Raw genomic sequence first — 21,929 nt, 5'->3', positions numbered from 1 at the left:
AAAATGACATGTTCCTCGTTTTCCAAGTCTTCCAGGGCATCCTTCATGCCCCTGCTGCCTCCTTGCCAGAACTGTGGTATCCTGTTGAACAGTGAGGATGATGGAGTTGAGAAAGGGGTCTTGAGCCACTTTTGGCTCTGTACCAGGAGCCCTTGACAGCAGCCAGTCCAGCTTGTCACAGAAGAGCCATGCACAATGAGTGCTTCTGGAATGTCTGTTAGTCTTTTGCCTTCCTTTGCAGGAGCCTCAGGCACTTGATGTGTTCCTGGCACTGGGCCAGAGTCCACTCAGTGTTCTCTGGCTCCAGCCTCTGCTCTGAGTGAAGAAATGGAGGACAGTGTACTCCAGCCACACATGGACCACACCTGGGGGTGGTTGGCTGGGCAAGAGCTGTTCTTGGAGCAGGATCCATGTTCACCTGTACTGAACAAAAGCGTGCAGCAGAGAACGGTTCTGATGTGGTTGGTGCAGCTTGCTACTGTTGCTGAAAATAGGCTGGCGATGGTGGGGGATACTGGAACCTTCAAAGACCAGGTAAGGGTGAGGAAGAAAAGGGTTCAGTGCATTGTGGGAATGGGGGTGGAGGACTATTGAAACTCAAGACCTTCTGTATGCCCCTTACAGCTGTCTACACTTCACACCAGCATGGGTATGGAGCCGTGCTGCATCCCAAGGTGTATATTTACTCACACGCCTCAGGTTTGCTAGTTTACTCACCATGTCCTCACCTTCTGACAAGTGCTTCAGGGCTTTAGATGTGGACGGGTCGGGGGTTGGGACACCCACACGCATGAAAACTTGTGCAGTCACTAGTGTAGATGTACCTTCCGAAGTAAGTCAACTCAGATCAGATTGGCAATGTGTGAAGGTACATATTGCAAGGGAGAGAAGTAACACTATATGTTTTATCTGAGATGCGGAAACATGCTTCCAGGAAACTGGCCACGTATATGAAGGCTGGGTTGGCTGAATGGGGAGGCATTGCATTACCAGAAGGAACCTTGTAGCACTTTGACTTGAGGGCTGGACAGAAATGAGCCATGACCCTTTCGCTGCTGGTGGCAGTTTTAATGTGGGCTGGTTGTGGAGTCAGGCAGGTTTAATTAGAATGAACCTGTACATGAGAAGATAAGAAGACCTGGCTATCTTTTAGCAGGATTCTATTCTCATGACTCGGCCACTAAGCATAAAACTATTAGGCTTTTGTGAACTCTGCAGATGGCTTATACGCCCCCTTTGGAAAAGGCAGGTGTTTTGGGTTGGGGTTTGTTGGGCAGGCAAGAAAATTAATATGATTTTGTTGGTGACAGTGCCTCAGTCGTATGATTGATAGGAGGGATGGCATATTACTGAGGAGGCTGGTCATGAATAAGTTGTTTTTTGGGTTTTAATTATTTTGTGGGGAGAAGTTATTGGCAGGGAGTGTTTTGCAGAAGGGAGAGGTATTGCCCTTTTAAAGAAGGGGTTGTGTTTATTTAAAACAAGGAGAATAAGTTATTTGTCTCATCAAAGATCTAGATCATAATTGTGAGGAACTTGCTTCCAAGAAAATATGGAGTTTTAACAATTCTTATGCAAGGTTGAGAGGGATATCTTGCATCTGAGCTGAAGGTCAGGATTTAGCTTCCTACTTTGTACAGTTTGTCTCTGGTTTCTTTGAATATTATGTATTTCGGTCTGTACATTCCTACAGGAGGGATAATATAGGTAATCTGACCACATTTTGGTATTTAGATTATTCTGGATTCTCACTTTTTCTTCTCTCATCTGTCCTCTTTCCGCAATGGGTGTTTGTTTTATTGTTTTTGTTTTTTAAGCTCTGTCTTTGTTAGGTACAAGAGAACTGCTCTAGACTGTGCCTGGGGACTAACTCCGTGCATAGCAGCGTCAGTGTTGGGTGAGTGTAAAGGTGGCTTAAAGTTATCTTTGCACCTCCACCCTTCCTGAGCTGCACCTGAGAAATGCATGGCACAGTTCACAATCTGGGCAATTTTCCTTTGAATTAATAGGGAGAATCATTAAACTAGAGTGGGCTTTTTTGTATTGCAAAGCAGCTGTAAACAAACGTGGACTGCACTGCACAGATGCCTCAGCCCCCGCCTGTAGTATGGTTTTGATTGACACCTGTATTATGTGACTGAAGATAGTGATTTTAAGTGACATCTTCAGGCACAAGGTCACAGCAAAAGATTTAATTTGTTTGAAAAGTTAAAACATGAAGTCACAGATTGCTTGGAACAGTTGGTGAGAGACAGTCAGATTAGCAACACTGAATTTGCTAGAGTTGTGAATGTGTTGTACTGTAGCTTTGAGTTTTAAGCTTACTTTTGCTTTTGTCATCCGATATTCCTTTCAGGATCTTATACCTACTTATTGGCTAATAAATGAGACTAGTATATAGTGTCTCATGTCTGTGCCAAGTCAATTCTTTTCTAACTTACTTCTGGAGTTGAACCATTCCTGACCATTGAAACTGGATTAAGATTTTTAATGGGGATGGATGGCAGATAGAGAACAAAAGGGAGCATTACATAAAGAAAAACATTATTTTATAATGTATGTTTTTGTTTGTTTTTATATACAGAATATATGTATATATTTGCACACATTTTAGACCAATTTAGTTTTTCTTTTTATCATGCATTTATTTCTGTAATTCAAATAACATTCTAAGTTGTGTGTCATGCTGGGTTTCCACCAATTCTCAGTGTGTGGAACTCTTCCCTGTGTCCGCCATGCTAATGAATATAGAAGGAGTAATAATATCTCACGAAAGCTCAACTTGATTTTGTTTTTGTTACTTTACTGAAACACTTTTATTCTGTTCTCTTAATATTAAGCATCTTTATTATATGACAAGAATGGTTACTATTGTCTAGTGTCTTAGTAATACCTAGCATGAAGTTTATTGCAAATTCAAGAAATTAAAAAAAACACTTTCAAACTTACTGATTTCAAGCCATTCTTTTCTTTTTTGTTGTTTTAATTTTCTTTAAGAGATGATATTGGAAGCTATGAAGAGGCAATATTTTATTTTACGTCTTACATATAAACATAATTGGACAGCCTTCCAAGAGCCAATACACAAAATGTTTGTGTTTTTGTGTGTACCCAATATAGGTATTGAAATGCCTAATTTGTTCCCATGTGTCTTTGCATCTGGAATTTGTATGCCTGTTTTAGGGTGTGCACAAAAGTGCATACTTTTCAATACCTGACCCACTTTTTTAGGTGGGACCAACTAGAGCAGTAAGGGTTGAAATCTGCATGTAAGCTCCACAACACAGAACTTCAGAAAGGGATTCTTAGAAATCCTACCTATCTCTTGCTTTTTTCCTTCCATAACTATTAAAGTTCACTACTGACAAATTCTTTGTTATTAACGTACATAAAGCCTAACTGAAAAATTATAGATTTCTATTAGAGGTATAGCAAGTAATTATGTTTTTATGACTAATCATTTAATGAATTATTATAATTAGTATAGTATGTTTTCACAGGTCAGTCCAGCAGCTTCTGTACGATTTGGTCACTATTATGATCTATCTAAAACAGTGTCTCCAGAACTACTTCAATCCATAAAGTGGCACCGTTTTTTCCTTCCTGAAGAAATGTCTTTGCACCCTGAAATAAAAACTTGGTAAGTTCTTAACCCATGTGTTACTTATATTTTTAGATATTTGCATGCAAGTTAAGGGGAAGATTTTTAAAAGTGCCTAGCCAGTTTATTACCTGTATCACTGGCTTACAGTGCACTTGTACTCCTAAAATCCTTTAATTGCTTTTGAAAATCTCCCCCTAAATGTTTGCAATCAAGGAGTAATATAAAGTAATACTGAGAATGAAAGGTCAAACAATAGTTTAAATTGCAAAAAGAAATCTAAATCTGTTTTCCAAGTTGGAAATTTATAATAGTGTAGGTCAAGCACAAATAAAATGAGAAAGACCGGAAACACAAAGAATAGTCATAGCTGGCGACTGGCATACCTTTTCTACTGTATCTTTCTGGCAGTGTCTCAAGGTGCTTCTCTAATGTTAAATATAGATTAAGTAGTCCTATCTCTTTATTCAACCTGGACCTCTTGGTATTCTAATCTCTGTGTTTTATAGACTTCTAGGTATAGAGCCAAGTCCTGAGAAGTATTTTAATGTTATTTTTTTTAAATTAAAATACAGTATGGCACAAATGAAAAATCTGATTCATAAAAGAAATGAAGTGTTTCACTGAGTGCTTTTTCAGAAATGTAAACAACCTAAAGAGTACTCTGTTTGCTGACACAGTGTCAGTATTACATGATCAAAGGTCAGTGGTTTAAATTCATTCAGGCTTTCAGATTCTAGCTAGACTTGTAAATAAAGCAGTTTGTACACTTTTAGGAGATAGGACAAGTAAGGGCACTATTTCTACAATAAACATTTAACATAACTAACACACAGTGTATAATACACTTTTTGAATGGCAGGGGCCACAGAATTTGGCCACACAAGGATTTTATTTGGCCAGTTGCCAAAGTGGGGCTACATTGCCACCCAGCAGATGTCCCGCTCTTCTTGCACCGCTCTACAGTGTGTCGCTAACTGGGATGGGTTTCATGCCAGTAAATCTGTGGGTATGAAATATGTGTGTATTTTTATTTCTGATCAAGGTAAACATTATGTAGGGACTCCATTCATAAAAGAAACTCTTATCAAAGGATGTGCTATTTGTGCAAGAAAAGGAGCAACCAACTGTGGCTTTGAACCTGCAGCTAATTGAACTGATTGAGCATTTATTGGCCTCTGTGAACTAGAGCGCTTAATAGCAGCATTGGGAGACCTAAATATAATCACATGTTGCTGGCATTACTTTGAAGCAGCCTATTAGAAAAGGGTGTTAAAATGCACTACATTAAAAGAATACTAAGGTCTTCTGCAATGTTATGAAAAGAAATTTTAAACACTTCGATCAAGATTTTTAAGAATGATTAGTAGGGCTGTCAAGTGATTAAAAAAATCGTGATTAATTGTGCAATTAAAAAAATTAATCGTGCAATTAATCGTGCTGTTAAACAATAATAGAATACCATTTATTTAAATATTTTTGGATGTTTTCTACATTTTCAAATATATTGATTTCAATTACAACACAGAATACAAAGTGTTCAGTGCTCACTTTATATTATTATTTTTATTTCAGATATTTGCACTGTAGAACACAAAAGAAATAGTATTTTTCAATTCACCTAACACAAGTACTGTAGTGCAGTCTCTTTATCATGAAAGTTGAACTTACAAATGTAGAATTATATACAAAAAATAACTGCATTCAAAAGTAAAACAATGTAAAACTTTAGAACCTACAAGTCCACTCAGTCCTACTTCAGCCAATCATTCAGACAAAACATGTTTGGTTACAATTTGCAGGAGATAATGCTGCCCACTTCTTGTTTATGATGTCACCTGAAAGTAAGAAGAGGCGTTCGCATGGCACTGTTGTAGCTGGCATCGAAAGATATTTATGTGCCAGATGCATTAAAGATTCATATGTCCCTTCATGTGTCAATCATCATTCCAGAGGACATGTGTCCATGCTGATGATGGGTTCTGCTTGATGATAATCCAAAGCAGAGTGGACTGACGCATGTTCACTTTCATCATCTGAGTCAGATGCCACCAGCAGAAGGCTGATTTTTCTTTTTTGGTGGTTCGGGTTCTGTAGTTTCTGTGGAGTGTTGCTCTTTTAAGACTTCTGAAAGCATGCTCCACACCTCGTCCCTCTCAGATTTTGGACGGCACTTCAGATTCTTAAACCTTGGGTAGAGTGCTGTAGCTATTTTTAGAAATCTCACATTGGTACCTTCTTTGCGTTTTGTCAAATCTGCTGTGAAAGTGTTCCTAAAATGAACATGTGCTGGGTCATCATCCAAGCCTGCTATAACATGAAATATATGGCAGAATGTAGGTAAAACAGAGCAGGGGACATACAGTTCTCCCCCAAGGAGTTCAGTCACATTATTTTTTTAACGAGCATCATCTGCATGGAAGCATGTCCTCTGGAATGGTGGCTGAAGCACGAAGAGGCATACGAACGTTTAGCATATCTGGCACGTAAATACCTTGTAATGCCGGCTCACATTATAAATAAGAAGCAGGCAGCCGTATCTCCCGTAAATGTAAACAAACTTGTTTGTCTTAGTGATTGGCTGAACAAGAGGTAGGACCGAGTGGACTGGTAATTGCTAAAGTTTACATTGTTTTGTTTTTGAGTGCAGTTATATAACAAAAAAATCTACATTTGTAAGTTACACTTGCACAATAAAAAGATTGTACTATAGTACTTGTATGAGGTGAATTGAAAAATACTATTTCTTTTATCATTTTTACAGTGCAAATATTTGTAATAAAAATAATATAAAGTGAGCACTATTTACTTTGTATTCTGTGTTGTAATAGAAATCAATGTATTTGAGAATGTAGAAAAACATCCAAAAATATTTAACAAATTTCAATCGGTATTCTGTTGTTTAACAGTGCGATTAATCGCAATTAACGTTTTTAACCGTGATTAATTTTTTTGAGTTAATCTTGTGGGTTAACTGTGATTAATCAATAGCCCTAATGATTAGTGATTGAATGTCCTGAATTTTGTAAGCTCAATTGGGACACATTAAGAGGGCCTGATTTTGAGGGGGTGGGTGTTCAACATTTTCTTGGTTAGGTACCCAAAATCGCTTTTCACTTTTGAAAATGTAGGCCTCAGTCTTTCAAAGTGCCTAGTCATTCACAGAAAGAATAAGAATTTTATGACTGTGGAGACACCATTCCATTTACTTCAATCCCAATATTTTAAAAGGGTCTACAAGTAATAATGAATCCAAGAACCTGCCTATCTTTAGGGGTTGAAGATAGAGATTCAGTAACATTATGTACACAATAGATTTCTCAAAACTAATACAATTAATAGCATAGAGAAAAGGAAATATGTTGTAGAATTGATGTAGTTGGTAATTATTAATATGTTACCTGAATGTTTACATATAAAATGTATGCATATAATTTAAATTTGGAAAATGACTTGTCTTATGGCAATTTATAAAAATTGCATTAATTTCACAAAAATTGGACTTAAAAAAAATACAAGTATTAAACTCTAATATGGTGTGATCCATACACAAATATTTTACAGGTGATTAAGGCTGTAGAGTAAGAAACTTTTCTCTACTCTTAGATACACATCTTGTAAATACAGCTAATGCCCAAGCATCTCAGATTATGCAAAAGTGTATTGGTGCAGATTATCTATCCCCAAACGCCCATTCAACAATATAAGATCATTTTCTGTGTATTCTGCGTGTGGGATAAGTTAGTATGTGTAAAGAAACCAACAAACAAATTTAAAAGGTCCTGAAATTTCCTTTCATTTAACCATAAAATCCACACTATGTGCATAGTTATTGAACTGCTAAATATCCAGGGATAAATCCTGGCCCCATTGAAGTCAGTGGGAATTTTGCCATTGACTTCATTAGGGGCCAAAAGTTCACCCATAGTATACACTAGGGACCCAGCAAAGTGCTGAGCAACCTCAACTTCCATTGTGATCGGGCCCTATAGGAAGCCACATACAGAGCTCGTGCTTTCCTTTACACATTCCCACACCTCCCTTGGGAGGCACACCCACGTACTTTGAGAACTGCTGGTCTAAAACAATTGGTATATACGTTCTGCTGTATCCTTGTGATTTATTTCTAGGTGCTGCTTTAAAACAAAAAAATTGAAGTATCAGTTTTTGTTATGGATGAAGTAACTACATTGCTGAGGTTTCAGAGAACAGCCGTGTTAGTCTGTATTCGCAAAAAGAAAAGGAGTACTTGTGGCACCTTAGAGACTAACCAATTTATTTGAGCATGAGCTTTCGTGAGCTACAGCTCACTTCATCGGATGCATACTGTGGAAACTGCAGAAGACATTATATACACAGAGACCCTCCCCCCGACGTTCTGGTTAAACTTGGATTTATGCTGGAAATGGCCCACCTTGATTGTCATGCACATTGTGGGGAGAGTGGTCAGTTTGGATGAGCTATTGCCAGCAGGAGAGTGAGTTTGTGTGTGTGTGTTTGGGGGGGGGGGGTGAGAAAACCTGGATTTGTGCTGGAAATAGCCCACCTTGATTATCATGCACATTGTAGGGAGAGTGGTCACTTTGGATAAGCTATTACCAGCAGGAGAGTGAGTTTGTGTGTATGTGTTTTTTTTGGGAAGGGGAAAAAAAAGGGGGGGGGTGAGAAAACCTGTATTTGTGCTGGAAATGGCCCACCTTGATTTTCATGCACGTTGTAAGGAGAGTGGTCACTTTGGATAGGCTATTACCAGCAGGAGAGTGAGTTTGTGTGTGTGGTTTTTGGAGGGAGGTGAGGGGGTGAGAGAACCTGGATTTCTTCAGGAAATGGCCCACCTTGATTATCATACACATTGTGAAGAGAGTGGTCACTTTGGATGGGCTATTACCAGCAAGAGAGTGAGTTGGGGGGGGGGAGGGCGGAGGGTGAGAAAACCTGGATTTGAGCTGGAAATGGCCCAACTTGATGATCACTTTAGATAAGCTATTACCAGCAGGAGAGTGGGGTGGGAGGAGGTATTGTTTCATGGTCTCTGTGTATATAATATCTTCTGCAGTTTCCACAGTATGCATCCGATGAAGTGAGCTGTAGCTCACGAAAGCTCATGCTCAAATAAATTGGTTAGTCTCTAAGGTGCCACAAGTACTCCTTTTCTTTCTACATTTCTTAGTTTTTTCCAGGCATATTCACTTCCTGGTTGTTTCTTTCCTCCTTCCTCCCAACCTCCACACTACGTCTGTGGTTAATGTTACTCAAGAGAAGAATATATAACTAACCTTTAATTTGCAAGAGTTCATCCTAAATGCTTCAGAGCAGAATATGAGTTTATAAGAAAAGTGTGGTGTATAAGTTATGTCCTGTGAATAGAATCAAAGTGGTCTTGTTGCCATTATGCCTTGCTTCCCAATTGCTAAGCCATAGAAAACAGTGAATTATCTATTAATGGGCAGGGCCATAAATGTGCAAAAATTTATAGAATCGTATGTGTTAAATAGGAACCAAGTGTTTGTGAGCGAGGTTACAAATCATTTCAAAATATCTGTAGATTTAAATTCTTTCATTAACAAAATTATTTTATTCAGTATGCTCATCGGTGGCTGGACTGTTTCTATAATTATAGCATATGCCTATTCTTTGATCATTAGAATGTTGTCCTCCTCCCTACGCAGCTCAGATGTGGGGAGGGTTTGTCTGGGTCAGCAGGGGAAAGAAAACCTTTTGCCCCTTTAAAGATTACACACACATCCTTTCCACCCTCCCCATGGGCATTCAGGCTCCCTGTGGCTTATTAGTTGGACAGAAGGGTGCAACATAAGCCTCTCTTGTGTGCCCATGGGTGCCATTCTGCACCATAAGAAAAGCTTCCACCCTCCTCACCTTTGGGATTAGAGTAGAACTGGGTTTTGAGGTCTTGCTGTGGGCATCATTCTAATTGTCTTTTTGGGCTTGGAAAGTCCTTTTTCCACACTGTCAGAGTAGTCTGGGCTATGTGGGGGGGGTGGGGGGTGTATTCCTCTCAGCAGCCTAGGGACCCATGGGTAGGTTAGTTTGTAAAAGTCATATTTTTACAACTTGACAGGTGTCCAATATAGGTACTTGTTCAATAAGGGTTAAATTCCCTGATAAATCAGAATTGTAAGAAGGTTAGGAAAGGGCTGACCTAAAGACAGTGGGAATGGGGTCCAGGTTTCTAATATTTGCTACAGCAAGGAGACAGCATCTTCTTCCACGCTTTCCCTAACCCCCATGCCACGGGGAGGTGTTGGGGTCCCAGCAATGATACTGGGACTAGGTTAATTGTTTGGGGTGCTGACAGCAGCCATCCACCAAGTGAAACAAAGTAATGGGGGAGACTGATGGCAGCCCTCCGCCAGTTGGCATGGATTTTAAAAGAAGGATGACCTGCTTTGGATGAGTTATTCCTGGGTAATTTCCATATGTGCTAATTACTAAAGTTGTAGCCTTGTTAAATTGCATTCTTGGTATTTTATTGTTTTTCGTGTGGTGTCCGGGGCAAAGAAACATGAAAACGTTTCTTAGAGAGGTCATTCCTTACTCAGTCACAAAAAGGAAGTGTCGTTCGAGGCACTTAACTGTTCACCACACACCTGTCAGCTATGTTCACGTACATTCTCTGAACATATCATCAGCTTGCAGCTTTTCAAGAGGCCCTACTATACTCATTTCAATGATATGTGTGTGTAGAGTTATAAGATGTGGATTGCAGTTGAGAAGTGTCGGAGTGCGTAACCATTTTCAGTGGTTTAAATAAAAGGAATGAAAACTAAATGGTTGGTGAACCTGTTATCTGTACTGTTAGTTCAAATAACACTCTTCTTTTGTACCTTCTGCCCAGATTGCCCAGTTAAAGCTACTAACATATTGTTTTACTTTGAAAAGATATAAAATATATTTTGGTAATTCGGGCAATCAGAAAATTTAAGCTGCAGCATTGCATTTTCTTGATTTTACTGTCTTCAGAATGTGTGTGCTCAGAAAATAGGTAGAAAGACTTAATTTTATGTAGAGCCCAATTTTCCAGATAAATTTGGCTAAAACAGCTTAAACTGTTTTTCCTAATGGGGTCTACTAACAGGTAATAAGCCTATTTTTCATATCTTTGATAATTTAACCTTTGTTAAATGCTTAGAAATTATCAATAGGAAATCAGACTCTGTTGTAACCAGGATACTTTCTTGCCAGCTCCTGTTTTATCAGTTACTAGATGGCTAAACAAAAAAGGATAAGAACAAATTGTTTAAACCCATTATCAGAATTAAACAGTGTTTAGTAACAAAGCTAAAATTAAAAAATGACAACATTTCAAAATAAAAATAATATTTGTGGCTTTAAAATATTGCCAGAATGATCATGTATTTTATTATGGAGTTACAGTATATAATCAACATTTTCCATGTCCATATTATAGTTGGCTAGTTCAAGGTCAGACAAACTATATTTTAGACACAAGCAAAAGAAATCCTATTGTTCGCATTCAAAAATAAGTTAATTTGTAGAATGTTTAGCTTTGTTTCTTGAATTCTTATTCTGCTGTGAAGCTTTTTATTTCTTAGCAGTAAATAAGGAGTTCTTTTTTTTTTTTTAATTTCCTTAATGTAGCAGTGCACTAGTTGTGAGCACAGAAAGTGGTTACATGCAGGGTTGACAGTGGAAAGAAGCTACACTCATTTTCCATAAGTTTTATCGAAAGCTCCCAAATACATTGTTTCACGCACACATTGAAAATACCAGAGCATGGTGGCAAAGGCAACAGGTCACCTTTGTTGAATAGATAGTGGTGTCTTGAGTAGATAAGGTGTCTTCCAGGCAATGATTACAGCTGATGCTAGGGAATGGTTGACTGGAATTTATCCAAAAAATTTGACTTTTTGTAGTTGTTCTATTCTGGTTTGAGCTGCAACTTCTGTATAATATGGTAGGTGGTCTTTAGACATTCCTCATGTAGACTGTGTACTGCTGCAGTTATTTGCAGTTGTGCATTTCATATGCAATATTCAATTAAAGTATCTATTGAAACATAGAGTAATTCAATTTAACTGATAATGGTTGAATGACTTGGGGCTACCAAAGGGGTTAAAGAAAAAACAATAACCAAAAACTGAAGTATAATTTTGACCCAGGAGTAAAACTCCTGCAATCTAGTTATATATGAGAATATTTTAAAGGTTCTGTTAAATTTTTTAAAATGTGATGACAGAAGACATTAAGATGTTATTAATCTACTGTAAGAACGGTTTTGATTTCATCATTATACAATAAAAACTCCATGCAGATAAATTCAGAACTGTATATTTGCTAAAAGCTATTTTTAAATTAAAGCACCTTTTCGTTTCTGAGGTGAGCAATATGTAGCTTTAAGTGTTTGAAGTGTATTTTTTTTAAAGCCAGTTAATTTAATGCTCACTGCTAATTTGAAACGGTGTTTTGTTTGTTTGTTTGTTTGTTTGTTTGTTTAAGGAACTGAGCATATGTTTGCCTGAAGTCTGACTTTTACGTGCTCCTCACCTGCACACACACACAGTTTATTTTCCCTCTCCAAATGTGTGTATGCAACTTAGTCAATTTTAGTAAAATTTATGTTCAGGAATGTATACTGTGAAGTACATTCAGAATTAAAATATTGTTAACCTTTGCTAAACCACAGAAGTAGCCCAATATTGTCAAACTAAACAAATGTTAAAATTAATACAGAACATGATAATATATTTTCTAAAGTCCTTAGGTGACTTTGCAGCCCAAGTCTCATTGAAAGTCAATGGGATTTAAGTTCTTAAAGCTGTAATCCTATAAAGATTTAGGCACATGCTTAACTTTATGTGCAATGAGTAGTTCCATTGACTTCATTGGGATTACATAAAGTTAGTCGCCGATTCTGTTAAGATTTACTCTTGTGCTCACTTTAAAAATGGGAGTTAGGCTCCTAAATTATTTAGTCACTTGTGAAAGTTTTATCCTATGTCTTCCAAGTAACTTACAAACAAATTAATCCTCACAACTCCTCAGTGAGGTAAGTGTAGAAGAATTGTTATCCTTAAGGATATATGATAAAACTATATTATACTATACTGTTATGTATTTTAAGCTTTATTATGGAATAAAAATAACAAAAGGAAAATAAAACATAAACTGCACTGAATTTTCTTATTAATCCATTTAAATGGAAAGGGGCTGATGGTAATTTTTTATTGTTACTGTGATATGTATGAAAATTAAAATGGTAGAAGATGAGCTCAGGTGAACAGGATATTGATCAGGTGTACTTGAAATAGCAGTTCATTAGTTATGTGTTAATTATATGAGATTACTTCTGAAATGCTATGGTTTCATATTTTAAATTGCTTATTAAATCATTAATTTTCTAGGAGGTAAATGAGCCTTACGTTGTCATCTTAATCTCTGCAGATTTTACCTTTCACATGTCATCAGGGCACTTAAAGCAATCACAACTGGCTTTCTAGAAATACTGTATTAACATCTAGTTTGTTCAAAGAAGATTTATTGCTTCTGCTCTGTTCTTGTTTCTATCATGTGTCTACCACTTTCAGGCTTAAAACTGAATCTGTTTACTTTCTGTTTACTTTTTTGTATGACTAATATAGATTCATAAAGTATCAGAATGTTTATTAAATTAAATTATCTTCTCACTGACAGTAATATGACCTGTGGTTACACCAAGCTGCTTCAATCTATCCAGAGGATCATATACCAAGAAGGATTTGATGGATCCTATCCCCAGGTACTGAGCACCTTCGGTGTCTTCTATAATCATGTAACTAATGTTGTTTTCAAAATTCTCTCTAGGGTTACGCATGAAAGGTCTTGGAATAATTAACAGCCAACAAGCTGTTTCTAAGCATTGCTGAAGTAAACAAGTAAAGTAAATAGAGAGGCTGGTTCATATGTTAATGTGTATTCGGAGTTTTACTTAGTTCTCAACGGATATGGGTAGGCTGTGCAAATTAACTGTAAACCAACATTTTTTAAAAGGCTTATTCTATGCTAGTAGCTACTAAAATAGGTTGCTAAATACAATGAAACTAGGCAAAGTGTATTTTCTCCTGTAGAATTTTCAGATAGCTGTTTTAACAACATGGAGTTCAGAATTAATTCACAAAACTATTGAGAGCTAGCAGTGTATTCCATGCTGTCAGGTTTGGGGTTTGTTGGTAAATTAAAATACATGTATCTTTCAATAACAAGAATTGAAACACAAGAGCTTATTATGATGCCATTTTAACTTAGATTAACTGTTCAGAACAGCTTACCTTCAGGCATCTCTGTAAATACTCATAAATCACAGCATGAATCATCCACAATAATTTTTTAAAGACAAGAATTTCAGAGGAAAACTTTTTCTAGTTTAACCAATGCTCAACTTACAGTTTTCTTTGTCTTATTCAATCAAGAAGACAGCTTCTTTGGAGTTCACCTAAATAAAATAATCAGTCATGTGTGGTGATGCTTAATTGATAGATAATTATATTATCTTCATTGTTGTTATACAATAGAAACTTTATTAAGGTAGAAGTTACCTATTATCGGTTCTGGAGAATGTCAAAAAATATAATGTGCTATATACTACTAGGCAGCTGAATTTAAACTATCTATGAGGGAAGACAGCCTTGCATTTTGTTTGGCTGCTTTTCTGTCTAGGAGCGTTTTTTTAGGAACATTAACTATATGGAATACTTGTGTGTTCATTTAGCTTATTTTTGCAGTTTTCAGTCTCTGCAGAGATTCATGGGCAAGCATGTTTTCCCTTTGGTGGCAGTGCCCGTCTGGAGAAGTAAATTGGTCCCTGACAGGCACCTCTCCCCACTTGCTGTGGTAACCATGGCAACAGGCATGTCATAACAGTTCCCACAGTACAGTATGCAGAGCTGCTCCTCCAACAAGATGACAGGTCCTCTGGAAGCAAGAAATCTTACAGAATGTAAAAAGCAACAGCACCAAAGTGACATGAACACCCTGGGAACCTTCAGCCAGCAATTAATGTGCTGCTGGAAAAGACTCCAATAACTGTGTTTGTTTTTCTTAGGTGTTGGTTTTAGCTTAAATATAGAACCTATGTATATTCCTGAGAAACATTTATATTTTAATACAGAATGATGTAGTCCATAATTTTTTGATAATTTTTTGCAAAAAATTAGGACTAAAACATCAACTAACATTGTTTTAAGGAATACTCAAAATGTGCACTATTTTAAAATATTTTGTTAATATTAATAAAATCAAAACCAAAAAACTCCGTGCAAATAAATTCAGAACTATATATTTGCTAAAAGCTATTTTTAAATTAAAGCACATTTTAGTTTCTGAGGTGAGCAATATGTAGCTTTAAGTGTTTGAAGTGTATTCTTTTTGAACCAGTTAGTTTAGTTTAAAAAGCCATTAGATCATGCCTAGATGTTAATTTCTGCTTCAGGGAAGATATAGAGAGCTTAAAAATGAAAATGATTTGCTGGAGCTGAAATGTTACTTTTCTAGAGTAATCTTTTCCCTGTTCTCCACCTTTCTTCACACAGCATATTTTGCATGTTTAGGAAATCCTGTATAATACAACACTAATAAAAATACATTCAAAATTGAAATTAATTGAGGGCCAGATCATGCTCTGGGTCTGTGACCTATAGATCTCTCACTTCTATGGGTAATTCAGCTGTTTCCATGGTATTGCCCTCCTTTCCCTTAACCAAGTCCTGAGAAGGGCTTTCTCTATGGCCAAATAGAAAGAGGGTGGACCTGGGACAGGGCTGCATCTCCCCTACTTCCCCTCCATCCAAAAAAACAAAACAACCCTCTGTAAAATTGTATTAACTTCTGACTGGTGCCCCCCTCCACCTAGGAGAATCCTCTCTCATTGGTAGTAGCTTACGTGAAGCTGGAGGAGAGCCCACAAGGACATGTAGGCCCAGGGCTCTGATTTTGTGTGGACCCCACCTTGAGATTTACAGGGATTGGTGGCCAAAACCCCTGCTTCTTCAATTCAGTCAAGAGACAAACCTCATGGAGTTTCTAGACGTCTTTGCAAGTTGTTCCATGGTGGGGTCTGGCCCTTAAGGCCCTTCGCTACTGCTTCAAGTGATAATCCACTTGTGTAGACCATATGTGGACATGCAGGCTCACCATACGCCTGAATCTGGAAATTTTTAGCAGCAGTGTCCATTGGTCTGCACATGCCTAGTGGAACTCCTCATGCTCTGAACCGAGGGCATCAATGGCAGCACAGACCAACGCCTCTCCAGTTCTTTCTTACCACTGTATGTCTTGAGCCACTGCATACAGGTGCTAAAGAATTAGGTCCTCATAAACATGTCAGAGAATGAAAGGCCCAAAGAAGAAGGATCTGGTTGTTCCAGCTCCACCTTACAAACGAAAGAAGCTGTACCCCATGGTTCCTCCTGGCAGTCCAATGTTGGGATCCCATCCAATGGTTCTGACATTCTCTGTGCGGGATCCCCCAAACACTAAACCTTTGGATGACTCAGATCCCCCGTTGCCACCTCAGAAGCCCCCCAAACACCAGGGAGGACCAAAACATTCACCTTGCCAGAGGATATCTTCACTTTGTCCTACCTACCATCTCCCCTGCTACCATCTCCAGCTCTTCTTCAAGACATTCCTACACCCAGGGGGACCACCCTGAAGGGAAGAATATTACCCCCTGCTATGTCTATATCTAACATCCTCCCACTTGTTCTGTTAGCAGTGCTGGTAGAACAGGAGCCTGTCATCTCGTCCAGTGAATCTGATGCTCCTGAAGTGGCTTCCCTCCAAGGGAAACAAATCCTGTTGGAAATGAGGAAGGATTTGGAACCCGCCACGTACTTCTGAATACAGATATGCAGAGGATAGCTGGCATGAAATGCCTTGGGGTCCTCCCCTCTGGCTGATCCCTAATGGTACCATGGCAGCCATACAGCAGATGTCCTGGATCCGTGTGGGAATCACACCAAACCTCCTTTCCCAGCCAGTACCAACTGGCTTCATCAGAATTTGCAGAGGAGGAAGAGAGAGCCAGATCTGCTGGTTCCAACTAGTATGTCAACTTCCTGACCAGATTAAGTGAGTGTTCCATCATCCACCGGCCCACCCAATGATAACAAACATTACTAGCACTTGTTGCAGAGAGTGGCAGCCAAGCTGGAGTACCTCTCAAAGTGGTCCAAGACATGCAACAGGACCTTTTGGACATCCTCTGGCCCTTCAAGGGCAGACTTTTCAGTAAGCCAGGCCATCGTGAAACCCATTAGATCAGTATGGCACACCCTGCCTCTTGTGCCCCTTCCCCAAAGAGAGTGGTATTTTGTACCAGCTAGGGGGCAGTGTTTTTATTCACCCACCCAACACCGAACTCCTTAGTGGTGAAAGCAGCTACAGAAGCATCCAGGACAAAATATTCTAAGACTACTCCAGCTGACAAAGGTGCCAAATGCCTTTATCTCTTTGATGGGAAAGACTTCTCATCAATTAATCTCCAATTCAGGGTCACTACCTACCAGGAGTTGTTAGCAAAATAAAATTTTCTTAATTATTCCAAATTTACAGATTTTAAAGACAGACTTCTCCAGGAGGACAGGGCTCAGTTTCAAGCCCCCATTACTGAAGGCAGGCTAATGGTCAAAACATCACTAATCCCCTCTCAGGAAGAGGGCACTTGGTTTGCAGCCCTCAACATGAAAAACATTTGTTTTCATGTATTCACTAATTCCACAGGAAGTTCCTCAAATTTCTCATTGAGCTGGACCACTTCCAGTCCTGAGACCCTCCATTCGGATTAGTTATAGCACCCATTGTGTTCACAAAGGTCCTTTCAGTAGTGGCAGCTTGAATGAGACTGAACGGCTTCACTGTCTTTTCATATCTCAACAACTGGCTTCTGATGGGCAGATTCAGCACGGGAGTCCAGTTGGCAATTACATTCCTGCTCAGTCTTCTGTCTTTCCTGGGAATCTGTGCCAATGATGAAAACTTTATCACCCCCCGTGAGGTCCATAGACTTCATAGAAGCATTCTTGGACTCAACTACAGCAAGAGCCATTGCCCAACCAAGAAATTCCACATCATGAGCGATCATATAAAACAGGTCACCTTCAAACTTCGGACCACAATCAGGACTTGTTTCCTCAGCAACATAGTTTCGTGCATCCATGTTACAACATTTGCCAGGCTCCATCTCTGCAGCATACAGATCTGCCTTGACTCCTTTTTTTTCATGAGGAAAAGACAACATCAATGCCAAAGTGTCACTTCCACTCAAGGTTTTGTCCTCTTTCACCTGGTGGACAAGACTGAAGAAAGTAAGGGTGGGAATTTCTTTCCTCACCCCTACACTCGAGGCAACTATAGTCACAAATGCTTCCCTGTTAGGTTGAGGAGCTCATTTGAAGAATTATGTTGCACAAGGTATCTGGACCCTTCAGGAGGCCAGGATGCACATTTTGGTCTGTGTTGTCATCACTATGTTGGTGATCTCTCATTTTCTTTAAACCAAGGTTCTATGGTCCCAGTGTCTGAACTGGAATTTGGCTAGCAGTGGTGGAATGTGACTCAGCCCAGATGAGAAACAAGTCCAACAACTGTAGGAGTAGGAAGAGGCTACTATTAGAAGTTTAACAGACTTTTGCCAAAATGGTCCCGAGCCTTTGAGCCCTGATGCTCTGTTAGCATTAGTGACTCATAGAGCCATCTCTTGCTGGCCAGGAGACTACAACAGTTCCTCTCTAGTGTGGACCTGATAACAGTTGATATCTGTTACTTCTCGGCTCCACTGCTGCAATGAAGTCTTCTTGGTGCTATCCTGAGGTTCCAGAACCTTCACTCGTCTCCTAAGTGGTTCAGGCCAGTCTAAGCAGTTTGCAATCAAATGCCCCCTCTTAAAGCCCTAAATAATCTAGAATCTCATAATATAATATTCCTTTTCACCATAGCCTGGGACATGATTAACATGGGCTGGTAATGGCTTACTGTTGGGAATCAAGTTTGAACAATCTGTAAGTTTAAAAATACATTTAAGTCATTGGGAGTTATGCCCACTTCACTGTTTTAATTTGGTCCTTCAGGTTTGGTGACAGGACTTTCTCAGTTGACTTCTTTGGAATTATCTTTCCTTGGCATCCATTGGAGCTCAAATCTAGTGATCTTCAGGGCAAAGAGGCTGGTCAAGGATTTATTTTGCTTAGCTTTTGACTGACTGCTTTTGTTTTCTTCTTGTTCTGTGGTTAATTTTCTATATCTATAATGTCTAGCTGCCAAAACAGTAGTACTGTAGAAATTATTAAAGTTGATTTTTTTAATCTAAAATGATTTCTTTGACCATACAAGTTCTAATATTGTGGAATGTATTTAAAATTGTCAGTTCTACTCTCCAGCACAAGTGTGTTGGTGCAGAAGTTTAGTCTACTACTTGCCTCATAATACAAGAATCGAGTAAATAATTAGTCTGTCGTAATATCTACCATCCACATAGAAATTATGAAACACAGAAAATATACTTTGTCCTCAATGAAACAAATAAGGTACTTTTAGCATTTTTGATATTGATATTATCTTGGAGTATAAAGTTCTCATACCCATCCTACAAAGAGGAATTAAGTGTTGTCCTATAAGGACTTGTTAGTCCTTAAAGCAATTAGGGAACTAACTTTCTGATTCAGTTTTGTAAATGTGTTTATAAGCTGCTCTTTTTTATTTTAATTGACCAGAAAAGGCAAATTTTTTTGTTAATTGCAAAAGTTCAGAGCAAATCAAGAAACCTCCCATTTCTATTGATGACTTACCTGTGTATTATTTACTTTGTTGATATGAGATACTTGGAACACCATTTATTTTTGCTGCTGACTGTTCAGAAAAACTGGACAAAGCAGATTTCATAACCTATCCATAGTTTGTGAATTGCTTAAACATTACAGAAAATGGGGTTTTCTATACATTTTTGTACCCCATCATGCTCTCTGATTAGATTCTCAACTCTTACCTCCCCCCCGACCCCCGGCAGAAATTATGTAACAGTCCAACACTTCGATCAATGTCAGGCTTTGCTGTATTATCCTGTGCTAGGATGCTTGTACTGTAAACAGGTAATTTTATATATGACCACAGACCAGAGAAAAGTATGTGGAGCAATAATGCACCGGTACTTGAATATATTGCTTTCAGAGAGAACAAAAGAGATTCTAGTAGGTCAGTTCACTCCTTTATCCAGGAGAGTTGAATAAACTGAGTTTGATGCAGCTGTGTGTGTGTTTTATAGATGAGTCCTTAAAAACCAAGGCCCTGTCAACTCTGCATGAACAGAGTTTTTGTAAGAATAACTATTTGCGCTAATGTCCTGGTCAAAATTTCCCCTCTGTGTCTCAAACACTGCTGTGCAATGTGCTAGTTTTGTGTCTGGTTTCCACTCAGTAGCAGCTGTGCTTAGGCAGTTGGTGAAATTCTTCTTTCATATGTGGGTCTAGATTCACAAAGGGCACTTACGTAATTTGCTGCCTTGTGGAATTCCTAACTCTGTGTTAAGTGCTCAGGCTTTCTATACAATGCATGGAGACAGTTAGGTGCCTAAGAATAGGATTCACAGAAGTCAGGGCACTGAGCAGAGAGCTGCCTAAGATTGCCAATAGGAAATACCAAGGAGAGGGATGTTGCCTAAGGCTCTGTCCCTGAAATGTCCCCTCAGTATTCACAGCCATGAATCCTCTCCCTGGAGTTAGGCACCTAAGCCAAATGAATGGTTGAAGAGAGGGGTAGTGCCCTCATAACTTTTAGCCAAGTGGTTAGAACACTCACCCAGGATATGGGAGACCTGACATGGGTTTGATATTTTTTTTCCCCTTCTGGCTGATGTGGAGCAGGGATTTGAACTTGAGTCTCCCACCTCAGTACCCTAATCACTGGGCAATGGAGTATTCTGTGGAAGGTCTCTCTCAATCTGTTGAAGCTGTTCCACTGTGTATAGTTAAATATCCATTGATCCAGAGAGAGAATGAGTGACTCAGTAGATCAGTGGTTAGGGCACTTATTTGGTAGGCAGGAGACCCAAATTCAAATCCTTGCTCCACATCAGGCAGAGAGAGAGAACTGAACCCATGTTTGCCACAACCTGGGTGAGTGTTGTAACCATTAGGCTAAAAGTTATAAGGGGACCACTACCACATCCATATCCTCCTCCATAGTCTGTTGTATGGTTTACATATGCTCAGAGAAGGCCTACTGGATCGGGTCCCAAAAGCAAGATAGGCAAGGGAATGCCTAGTTAGTGAATCCCTCTGGAGCTCAGGTATGAGTTAGGCAACAAGCTTCTGGGCAGAGTCAGGGCTTAGGTGTTTGAGTGCATGCCCAGCTGCCAAAAGTTATGTCCCTCAGGGACTTGAATGACAGAAACATAGGTGCGTCAGGATTCTAGGCATCTATTTGGTTAGGCAGTAGCTGAGCAGGGGTTTTATGAATGACAGTAGCATCTAAATTCTCCTTGTGAATCTAGCCCAAGTAGTTTATCAAAGTACTCTGAAATTGCTTCGGATCAAAAGTGATGTAGGAATAGATAAGGATTTGGTAAATATCCAGGAATGAGGTATGAGTGACTTATTTGCATCTTATATTACAAACAAAAATGTTTTGTAAGAGAATATTTAGTCAGAAACCCAGTATGGACTCTCAGTATGATGAACAAGTTCCCAGACTGATGTAATCTTTTACCTGTCTGGTGCTACTACAGAGTTCATTAGCTAACACTCTCCTTTAAAGACTATCAGAAAGGAAATATATTATAGTCTCAATCCACCTTTCCCCTCAAATCCTCTCTCCTACACAAAAATGTGCACTCTGGATACATCTCCTGCCTATAACCATAGCATCTTAATGGGACAGCTTCAGTTTAAAAATCATATTTCCTTCTTATTATTTAAATAACCCTTAAAATTAGTATAATAGAAAGAGATTAGAGAAAATAATGCATTTTTCTCTTTATTTTTGCATTTGACAACTCCGTTTCATATAGTCAATTTAACTTTTTGGTGAATGATCCACACTCCCTCGTGCAAAAGGGTGTGTACCATCTATATTTACTTTTTATTTTTTTTCAGTGTATACATTCATTCAGTAAAAATAGTGCTTCTCCATTGCTCTAGTGGCTCCTTGAAACATTTGAAAAATAAAAATATGCAAATAGATTACTCCAGGAGACCCCCTTCCCCCAGTCATTAATATAAATATTAAGGGCAGCTAAAACACACTTTTGATCTTTCTGTTCTTTCACCAGAGTCCTCCCCCATCTCTTTTGGCTGTGGAAGGCAAATGTGCTTTGTAGCAT

At 38.7% G+C, this 21,929-nt stretch overlaps 1 protein-coding gene across 13 annotated transcripts in view; it reads left to right on the top strand.

Annotated features, from left to right (window-relative positions):
- ELP4 (elongator acetyltransferase complex subunit 4) overlaps positions 1 to 21,929 on the top strand; it is a 259,781-nt gene that overhangs the window by 68,022 nt on the left and 169,830 nt on the right. For all 13 annotated transcript variants that reach the window (XM_007067905.4, XM_037899910.2, XM_037899906.2 and 10 more), the window contains 2 exons: positions 3,501 to 3,640; positions 13,274 to 13,358. In XM_007067905.4, the coding sequence (XP_007067967.1) occupies positions 3,501 to 3,640; positions 13,274 to 13,358 (225 nt within the window). The remainder of the gene's footprint in view (positions 1 to 3,500; positions 3,641 to 13,273; positions 13,359 to 21,929) is intronic.

This window comes from Chelonia mydas, chromosome 6 (assembly GCF_015237465.2).
Source record: "Chelonia mydas isolate rCheMyd1 chromosome 6, rCheMyd1.pri.v2, whole genome shotgun sequence".
NCBI lineage: Eukaryota > Metazoa > Chordata > Testudines > Cheloniidae > Chelonia > Chelonia mydas.
The sequence above is the reverse complement of the archived record's forward strand: the minus strand, read 5'-3'. Positions and strand labels throughout refer to the sequence as shown.